A 10,869-nucleotide genomic window follows, 5' to 3' on the forward strand; every position below is an offset into this window, starting at 1 on the left:
GGGGGGGGATTTGCGGGAAACAAACCAGAAAGCTTCCTTGTGTATTCACAGCTTTGCCCTCTAGCCTACTAAAATTCAGAACTGTTTTTAAAGAATGAAGTATTATGTTACAAAAACATGAAATTGCCCAAGGTAAAACCCATTAACTCCAAATATAACTCACGTGCAGGAAGAGAACTCTTTAAATGCCTGTCATTGTGCTGCCCTTGTTGAAATGTTGAAATCTGTCATTGTTGCACAGATTTCCTGTTTATTTAAACATTTCCTGGCAGCACTTGGTTAGTCTGTATTTATAGTAAACCTGAAAGAAAGTGTGAGGACTACATGAGGTTAAACACCCTGCCTCCCCAGTCCCCTGCTCTGGTTATGCAAGTGCTCTGTGAAAGGGAGTAGTTCTTCATACACAGGTAGAGTGTGTGTATTTGCTCTGTACCTGAGATACTGTCATCAAATGGTCTGGATTTCTTTGAATAGAGCTGATACTGTATCTTGGTTTAAATGTATAGGTTGATTAAATTAAAAGCTGCCTCTTACCCTCCTGGTTGCTGTAGTGTCATCATAATGGCTGGTAATAATATTAATAATAAAACTTCAACTATGCCTTAACTCTTCCAGGGTAGAAAAAGTTCCTTTTAGAAGTTAGATTTCCTATATTCCGTCTTTGACCACAAGAATGATTTGGGGAAAGTGTGAAGTGAACTGAGAAGGCTCTTTTACAGCTCCTACTTGACTGGTGGGCTCTCATTTTTATTCTGTCTACTCATAACTCAGATGGTGGATGTGTGAGCCTGGTATGTGCTTTATGTCTGAATGAGCACTGTGCTTGGGGCCCTTCTTCAGTCAGCATTACAATTTTTTTCCTAAAGAAGAAATTTATAATTACAATTTTGTTCCCAAAGATTCAGCCCTGATCAGCTTTGTGCTCACTCTTCTGTATCTTTTAACATCTGAGAGAGATGGGAAGTGTAGTTTGCCCCCAACCCCCTTGCTTGTCTAATATCAGAATTGTGATTGAGGAAGATGGGAAGGGTCAATTGAAATCAGGAAGGAAGAACTGGACAGGGGGAAGAAAAAATTTGAGAGTAAGAAAAGGATGTTTAATGAGGTAGTCTTTGCAATTACAATGAAGAGCCAGGCTTGAGCTTTTGGTAGAAAGTCCCATGTTGGGAGGATTTTGACTGACTAACAAACTTGATAAAAACAGACATTAAAGCTGTGGTGAAAAAGGGAAAAGTGAGACTTGTAAGAGGACTGGTGAAGTCCAGGAACAGTGTGTGCCCATGTGGTGTCTGGGCACCGATCTGCTTGATTGTGACCAAGAAGTGGCATGGTATACAGGACTCTGGCTCAGAGATGGGTAAGGGGGGCAAATGTTCCCAAGCCCATGGGTCAAAAGAACCAGGTGATGACTTACAAATGCTCAGGCTGGTACTGGAGAACATCCAGACAGAAAAAATCAGCATCTTGTTCCTACAGCAAGGCTTTTCTTCAGTCATATCAACTCCACATCCAGTGCAGAAGAAAATGTAATGTAGCCGCTTCAGGCCTTTTTTATGTGAAAGCAGCTAGGAATGTGGTAGGCTGGTCGTTTGGCTTTAAATCTCTTGGTGTACTTTGCAGAGGAAAAGACAGGTTGTTAGTCCTGGTGGTTTTTATAGCCAATTATGGCTCATCTGCTTTGCAGCCAGACTTCTTACTTTTATGGTTGATTCTGTTGCAGTGTTTATTTTAGTGTGATACCCCTTCCTTCTATTTTCCTTTTTCCTTTCAGTATTTGTGATTTCTATACCTTTTTGCTCACTTCTTTTCATCTTTTTTTTTTTCTTTCCTTTTTTCTGTATTCAGATAAATCTGTGCTTTTTCTCATCTGGTTTTCAACAGATGTGTCCATAGTTGTAGCCTTGCAGGAATAGTCCTCACTAGTAAGACCTTAATCATCTTTTCCTACTACTTCCTTCAGCCACAGGTATACTTGTTCATTAGTCACCCTTTTGACATGAAATTGCCCTGTGTTAGTTCCTTGTAGTAGGGATAGCAGAATTACAGGGTAGGACAATTTCTGTGAAGCATCCTTTGAGGGAACAGTTGGGATTTAAAGGATGGAGCAGTATCATTGACTGTTTCTGAGGTGTTCATTACTCACTACATTACATTTTTCACATTGCTTTTATGTCAAAGTATGGCAAAAGAAGATACGTGGAAGCTCCTGTAGATGTTTTTAGTCCTATGTAAATACTTTGAAAGTTGTTAATAGGAATTTATTTAGCTTTCTTGGTGACCTACTTTTATGAAGAAGTAGCATCATTATTGCTGATCTTGGCTAATCCTTCCTTTGCAGTTTAAATGTTGTGGGGTGGTGTACTTCACAGACTGGCTGGAAATGACAGAGATGGACTGGCCACCTGACTCCTGTTGTGTCCGAGAGTTCCCAGGATGCTCTAAGCAGGCACATCATGAGGATCTCAGTGACCTTTATCAGGAGGTAAGAAGAAAAATCTGGTTATTTTGGAAGGCTTTGTGCATTCTTCCTGATCCAGTAATTTTCCAGACTCACCATTTGCAGTGCAGCAGAAAGGTCTGTAGGATAATTGTGTTTATGGAAAGTGTTTATTGTATTTGTTTATGTTTATTATTTATTAATACTGAAGTGGAGGGAGGAGGGAAGAAAGGAAGGAAGGAAGAACCCACCCACCCTTACCTGGAAATGAGATAAGTTAGTAGCAATGCAGTTAACATCTGAGATGTGCTTAAATATTGAAGTATTTGGGTTATATTGGTTAGGTTGGAGTTGAAATTTGCTCCAATCAAAAAAAATTAGTTTTGGTGTAATGTCCTGTCTCCAGCTTGCCAAACTAAGAGAAATTCTACTTACCCTATGGTAATGAGGACTCTAGTGGTATGTACAGTGAAGGATGCTTTTGAGAAGTCCTTTGGAAGAGTAGAACTCTCCTGTGAACCAGGCTTATGCAAGAAGGCAGGTAATTCAGGTGCTCCACTGTGAGCATGCATAGAAACTTTGTGTGAAAATGCTCTTTCTCTCTAACTCTATTACATTACAGTATGATTATTATTTTAAAAGAATTAAATAAAAGCCTTAAAACTGGGAAAAGACCTAATTGTCGAAGTGAGTAAGGGAGGTCATCGTAGTAGCAAGTCATTAGTGTTCTTAGGGTGAAAATTATAAAAACAAGTAAATATGTTCTTTACTAAAACTCTTTTAACTGTTCTCACAAAAATGTTTTCTAAAGTCGCCTTTTTCTGGAGACTGCTTTGCTACCTATCTTTTTTTTTATGCTATCAGACCACTAGACCTTTAATTTTGCATTCAGTAATAGCAGAATGCCCAACAATCCAGGTAGTCCAGTAGTGACAAAAAGCATGTCTCAGTCAAGTAGTTATGAGGATCTGTGAAGAGGTGCATTTCACATCTGTGTGCTTTAAGAGTAATATGGGGTGCATAGGAAGGAGGACAGGCCTGAGAATCGCGCCTTCAGATGCTGCAGCATGACCATTTCTCCAGTGGACAGTGCAACTCTGCTTTATGGAAGAGCACCCAAAGAACCATTTTATCTTGTCCCAGTCTCTTACTGCTGTTCAAGGCTCTTTCTTGCAAGAGAATCTATTATGTGGCTCTTGTTCAGGAGCTATGCAGAAATACCTCTGGAACCAGGGGGATTCACTATATAAACAAGCCAAGATGATTGTGAGCTGTTGCCAGGAAACAATCAAGCTTTGGGGAAATGGCATCACTGATGTGGAGTGATTTGCTAGATTTGTATGGCACTGACTGTATGAGCAGAAGTCATATAATCTATTCCAGACTTCCAGACATCCATCCTAGGCCTCGTGTGCTTCCGCTAGGAAAGAGGGAAGGTAGAGCTACCAAAAGGCAGGTGCCTCAGAAGACCAGTCTGTGCTAGGGAACCTTAAAGCCAGTGGCAGAGGCTGTTTTTCTTCCACCAGCTACTTGTTGAACCTCTCCTGCCTTATGGTAAGGCTTTTGCAGCACAGGCAGCGCTGGTTACACTTTAGAAGTGTCAGTCTCTGAATGGGAAAGCCATTCAGGTTTCTTAGGAGGCCTGCCAGTCTCTTACACATTCTTGAAGAAGACCGAACTGTGGCTCACTCCGCAATAATGGTTGCTTTTTGTGATAGTATTGCCAGTATTAATACCATAGAGGCCAACTCTGCCGTAGAGAGCCCTCAAGGAGTGTAAATGTATGGAAGCTGCAGAATGTTCATTTGCCCTGAGCATCCTTCCTGCTTATGTGAAAAGGCAAGAGTCTGTAAGTGTCACTCAATGAAAAACTAATTTTTGAGCTCAGGAAGCTCAAAAAATTTGTGAGAAGGAGTACTAGTCACTGGAGTGTCTTGTTGAAACTGCAAGGTTTTCTCATGTCATCTCTTCTGCTAACATTTCATTCCCACCACTGTGTTCCAGGCAAGTTGTTCTCTGCGCACTTTGTGTGTTCAGGTTCTTTTGGTGGTTCTTGGAGAAAACGAATAGCCAAAGATGATGATGATGATGTAGAACATAAGGGCTGTGTTAAGACCCACTTGATAAAAAGAAAGGCTGCCTGTCTTTTTTCCTAAAAGAAACCCAAAAGGCACAGTTATGGTTCTTCCCTTACCATAGCCCAGAGCATTTTAGATGAATTCAGCTCTTAGCAAAAAATTTTTTTTGATTCTTTACCGCAGAATCCATTCCAAAAAGGGACAGGCTGTGTTCTGTTTTACCAGACCAAAAATACTCTGTTGCTTTTAGAGATATGTACAATATTTGATTGGCAAAACTTTTTTTTCCCCATGGTGCTGGCCTGCGGGTCGTCTCACAGGCTCACACAGTGTACTTGCTAATACGTTTATCAATATCATGCAAAACCAACTTAGACTTGCATGGCTAATATGTCTGACTTCTGCTTTGGAGAATTGAAGGAAAAAAGCTTTTTTAGAAAGTGATTCAAAGCAACCCTGCATAGTCTGGTGGTTTGAGAGGGAGCCTGATGAGATTAGCCTCACTAGCTGAAAATTGGATTATCTAGATGCTTCGCAAGTCCATTCTGGTACTTCAGAAAAATTCTCTGTAGTACTTCAGAAAACTGAAGTTTGGTTTGGCTGGGATCGAAAAGATTGTTTTGTTGTAACTGTGCTGTAATTTTCTGCAGGGATCTCGGAGCTTTCTGTAGCCTAAGTTGGAATCCTTCACAATACAATTTTTGTAGAAAGAAAGGTTGCTTACTTATAGTTCTGTTTGAGAGTATTTTTGGCAGGAATGTTGTTTCCCCTGCTGGATTTTGAAAGCTATTTTTCAGATGTGTTAGTCTTCTTGGACTGCTTTTATTCTGACGAGCTTCACCTTTGGTGCAGTTTATGGAACAGACTAACCTTAGAAAGAGCATGGTTGTGAGGGAAGCGCGTGAGATGATGATGTGGCCTTGGCGGTTTGTTGTGGTCTGAGGACAAAGGGAGCTCTGCCCGCCTTGTGATTGGGAACTGTAGCCTAGGTAAAATGATTGGTAGGAGTTGATAGCTTCAGAAAAAATCAAAATTGCATGTTCAATATCTTTTCTTTTGTTTTCTAGCATAATTTTGAGTATACTCAAAAATTATACTCAAAAATTATTTGAGTATACAACAGATCTGCTGAATATCCTGATGGTCTATCTTTTCTGCTCTGAAAAGTGCCTTATTTAAGATCTGGTCCTTATTCTATGATGTTGCAGTAAATCAGAAATATATGCTTTGTTTCCATTTTAGGACTGAAAACACAAAATGGCCTTTGTAATAAATATGAATAGGGCCTTTAATCCATAGCTCTGTAGGAGTTTGAAGCTAATTCTTCTGAATGATCGCTGCAAAGTTTTGTACTATTTTTGAGTTGTCAACAAGAGCTCCCTGTTTAGTGACAAACTTTTACTTTTGCCAAGGAAACTATATTTATGTACTCTTTAATTGCAGGCTACCAACTATGAATGTGTTGCATAAGCAGATGTAAAATGCATGAATGTGAGGATAACAGGGGTAGCTGGATATTTCTCAGTTTTGAAACTGACTTTGAACGTGTATTAGAGCAGAACTGTAAGAACATCATTAAATGGAGGGAGGCAGTCTATCTAGATTGGGCATAATTTGTCTCACTTATGTGTCTGTACTGCAGGAGACGTAAGCATTAATGTTATTGCTCTCTGTTAATGGACGTTTCCCCTAGGCAACAAATGAACTGAGTTTGAATACTGCTGTGGTTGAGCATTTCTAAATTGTGACCAGCATGTACCTTCATCCCTTAAAGTTATCAAAAGTATTAAAATGCAGCCAGTTTCTCTGTAATTAAAAACAAATTTGGAAAGTAGCATAATTACAACACTGTCTTCTAGTTGAAGAAAAGAAGACACCAACATGACAATTTTTGTTCCTCATCAAGTTCAATTACACTGTTTTTGCTACAGTTGTTTTTTTCTCTTCAAAATTCAAAGAATCTCCATTTACTCCTTGTTCTGTGTCTAAACTATGTTAATGTTTAGAAAATGACACAGTGAAATGATGAATGGAGCAATGACATTTAGATCCTTGAACTTACTCTGGTACAATTATCATATAGTACATTAATTTTATTTAGATCCTAAATGAAAATCTGTTGACTGTGGTGTGAGTTTGATGTGTAAGGCAAGAATTGGACCTTTCATCAAATACATTCAGGACTGTAGCATTTGAAATTGTTGGCTTTGGGGGATTTCAGTGTGATTGAAAAGTGTTATTTATCATGCCCTGTCTTCAGATTCTGTCCCTTTGATCAATTGCTTTCTTTTCCTAGAAAAGCTATAAGAAATATATAGTCAGGATATAAACACAAAAAAGACATTTTGAAGACAGTGCCCATTTCGATGGGTTCCTGATGTTGTCTTCTGGGACCAATGCCTTTTGGTACTCGTGGTGTTATCCCATCCGGTTTGTTACTCTGAATTTTCCCTTGGTGGCTGTGTTCCTTAGATATTTTTTTTTTTTTTTGTGCTGTGAAACCCTGCAAAGTTTAGAATAGAGAATAAACATCGACCAGAGTAGCTAAGGGCCCTCTCTTCGAGGTTTTATCCTTTCTAATACTGGGCATCAGCCTTTCCTGAGCAACAAGCATTGTAGCTGGTGTTTGCACTGTTATCCAGTAATTCCCAGAGCCAATGTCTCTTTGTGGATCCTTGCTGCTTTACAAGGGTTGGGAGCTTTACCAGAGCCTTCTACAGTAATTAGTTGTCCATGTACACAAACTGTGGAGCGTGCACTGATGGTTTAGATGGTTTCCATTTCTGGGAAACATTGACTTGTGATGTTTTAACATTGTTTTCATCAGACATTTTCTGTGTAAATAATAATTATTAGTCTGTAAATAATTGCAGAGGTGGTGTATGCGACCATCTTCCTAATACAGCGTGTGGATGGTCAGCAATTTGGAGCAGGTCTAGCTGCGTGCCTGGGTTTGTGCAGAGCCTGATGCAGGGCGGATGGTTACAGCTACTCTCACAGCAGTTCTGGACATTACTGTGCTTTAAGTAGCAACAGCCCAGCACAAGATAGGAGACAAAACTGGCTCTTGGTGTAATACCATCACAATAATTGACAGGGAAGTTTCTACATTCATATCAGAAATTAAGCCAGTTAATTTTAAAATACAGTCTATGGATAGGGGAGGTAGAGCGGAGTGTAACTAGCATAAGTGGATATGCTTTTTGCAATGAGGAGATGCTTCTAGTTCAATAACAAAAAGCAGGAGTAATGCCACAGCTAATGTGGTGGTGTTACCACTAAATACTAAAGAAAGTCTATTTGTACCCACTGCCTTGCGGAAATTTGTCAGAAGTCCTCCATATAAGGTTATTCTGTTTGGTGCTCCTTACTCAGACGGTGTCTGGAATGTAATGATTTTTCTACTTCCTAGAGACTTTCTGCGGAACTAATAAACTGGCATATAATGAGTCCAGATAAAACACTAAAAAGAGAAAAGGTGGGAAGAAACACTGATGGGGTTATGCAGGTCTGTAGATCTTTCTTAGAATATTGTTTAAACTTCAGATTGTGGTATTATTTGTAGAAAAAGTCTAAAGAGTTTAAAATAATTGACAGCCTTGAAGAGCTGCAATTTAAGGAGAGAAAGAAGATAATTAAGAGGATTTAATGGGTTTTAAACCTTCTCAAAACCAGTGGAGTTTCTTTAAAAATCAATGATAGTTGATAGGAACTCAGACCAACTTTGAGTGATTTCTGAATTGAAGAGTTGCACAGATCTCTTGGGGCTTTTCACATGCAGTAAGCTCTCAGCATATGAGAAAACCTAAAGATGACATTATGGAAGCAATTAAAAAGTAGGCAAAATAATTTTCAAAGTGTTGTTTGAAGGAGGTGAGAGCGCCATTTTGGGGAGCCAGAAAAGCCAGCAGTAGGTAGGATGAGCTAAACCTTAGGAGCTGCAAGCCAAATAACCTTGACTAATTATTTTTTTTAAATATGTTCTTTTGTTTCATAGGGATGTGGTAAAAAAATGTACACTTTTTTGAGGGGGACGAAGCAATTGCAAGTGCTGAGATTTCTAGGAATCTCCATTGGAGTAACGCAGATCCTGGCGATGATCCTCACTATTACTTTGCTGTGGGCTCTGTACTATGACAGAAGGGATCCCAGGGCGGATCAGATCATGGCCCTGAAGAGCGATACCTCGCAGCAGCTGTCATGTCATTCCGTGGAGCTACTGAAACCCAGCCTGGCAAGGATCTTTGAACATACATCCATGGCAAACAGCTTTAATACACACTTTGAAATGGAAGAGCTATAGGTGATGCAACGAATCTGAGAAGTCACAAAGGGGTTTAACTGGGTTTTTTGCTTGTTTTTATTCTGTTCCATCAAGTATGCCAAATATACCAGTCTTGTACACGTCAGAAAACAGCTAAAGAATGGAAGTGAAGGAGGCCAGCACAGAAAGAAGGATAAGCCTGTCAGCCTCTTGGCCACGGCCTCAGCCATGAAACAGAGTTGATTTTGTTTGTTTTTTTAAAAGGCACTCATTCACTGGGCACAGTAATATTTAACTTATTGTCACAAGCTGTGTAATGTGTAAAATACTGATTCATCCACAGGTAGGCAGACAGAACCTCTAAGGAAGCATCATGGGAAAGGAAGAGAAATACTCATCTTCTCAAGAAATGACTGTGCTTTGGACAAACTAAATGTGACTTCAGTTAAAATTGACTTTTACATTTTTAATAAGCCATTTGGAAAATGTCTTAATCAGGGATCTGTGTATATAGAATTGTGTGTTTTTGTGCGTGCATGGAAAGCAGAACTACAATTCAAGTCAATACTTGGATTTAAAAATTTGCAAGATTTATAAAAAGGGCGAGATTTTCTCTTTTCTAACAAAACTTTTATGTTAGCTGTTGTTAAAGATGTTTTAAAACTTCTATTTTTATCTAACAACTGTTTAATTTTTAATTTTAAATATATTAAACAGGGATTGAAAACAAAACTATGGACAATAGAATTTAATTTTCTGAGTAATTCTGGAGAATTCTTCTTTGAAACAGTTTGTTCTATGGACTATTTCTTAGTTGAAAAGAAAGAAAACCTGAAACATTTTTTCCAAAATGGGAATCAATATGGGAGTAGCACATTTCTGTAGATAAATTTTTTCTCCTGTCTGTGATTCCCCTGAAGGCAGAAACAAAACACTACAAGGAAAATGCTTACAGTTCCGGATGCTATTGCAATAATTGTAAAAGTACATAAGGAGAAATTATACTTTGGCGGCTTCTTCATTAAGAGCTCTCTAGTGGCTTAAAATGCCAACTGGAAACAGCGTTAAAATGTATTTATTGAGGTGGGGAAAGTGCATTTTACTGTATTTTTATGAACAATGTTTATTTCATAGGATTATTTTTACAATTGGCCACGCTCCTGAAATATGTATTTGTTCCACTGAGTACAGTAGTTTGTGGCAAATGGGTTTTTACATAATACTACATTTTTAAAATTCTTTCATTTGTTTTGGAATTTGTAAAAGAAAAGAAAAAAAAAAAAGGTGTGATTTGGTAGACAATAAAATTACTTTTGTCTTAAATTCCATAATGGCTTTTTTATTTTGAAGTCCTAGAGCATGAATGCTTTGGGTGGGAGTTGGGAGTGTCCTCCTGCTAGTGTGAGTTAATTTGATGTGTCTTTAACCGTTCCACATATTCTGTCATGGAGAAACTGCATTGTAAATGTCACTTTCTTTTTTTTATTGCTTCTGAGGAAGCTTCTTAAGGGCTCATGAAGTTAAGCTTTTCAGTTGTGTGGGCTGTTTATTTTTTAGCAGTATACGCGTGGGTGTGATTATTTCACAAGTAGTATTGCAAGCAAGACTACCTTTCTGCTTTTTTACCTCTCCTACAGATGCTAATGCTTATTTTGAAAGGTAAGAAAAAGGCTAAAGGATAGAGCTGCCCAAAATTTTGCTTGGAGTGTCTTTGTCAGAAATACTTCCTGGAGCACCGTTGGGGAAGCCGTGTGCTGAGTGTTCCTGCACATGCACGGCAGAATTCCATCCTCCCCGCTGCTCAGTGGGCAGTGATGCTGTAGGTAAGGGTGAGGTTCTTGTGTAGAAAAAGAGCAGGTGCCTGAGAAAGCCTGGACGTAGGCCAGCTCTAGACTTTGGAGGGCTACAGAGGCCTCTGATGCTACACAGTGCATTGAGCCATTGTTGTCTTTTGGTTCCCCGCCCTCCCCCCTGTTTAAAAAAAAAAAAAAAAAAGCCAAAAAAACCACAAATTGTAGAATCTTTTGATTGTGGATTGCATGGATTACGTGTACACAGCTACATTCAGCTGTGGATTACAGCTGAGTGTG

The 10,869-nt window shown here is 39.0% G+C and overlaps 1 protein-coding gene across 1 annotated transcript in view; it reads left to right on the forward strand.

Moving 5' to 3' along the window:
* TSPAN12 (tetraspanin 12) overlaps positions 1 to 10,107 on the forward strand; it is a 30,941-nt gene extending 20,834 nt beyond the window's left edge. Inside the window, exons 5-6 of the mRNA XM_009696941.1 lie at positions 2,339 to 2,482; positions 8,513 to 10,107. Of these exons, the coding sequence (XP_009695243.1) occupies positions 2,339 to 2,482; positions 8,513 to 8,818 (450 nt within the window). The 3' untranslated portion in view covers positions 8,819 to 10,107. The remainder of the gene's footprint in view (positions 1 to 2,338; positions 2,483 to 8,512) is intronic.
* The last annotated feature ends 762 nt before the right edge of the window (positions 10,108 to 10,869 follow it).

This window comes from Cariama cristata, unplaced genomic scaffold, assembly GCF_000690535.1.
Source record: "Cariama cristata isolate BGI_N322 unplaced genomic scaffold, ASM69053v1 scaffold15853, whole genome shotgun sequence".
Taxonomy (NCBI): domain Eukaryota; kingdom Metazoa; phylum Chordata; class Aves; order Cariamiformes; family Cariamidae; genus Cariama; species Cariama cristata.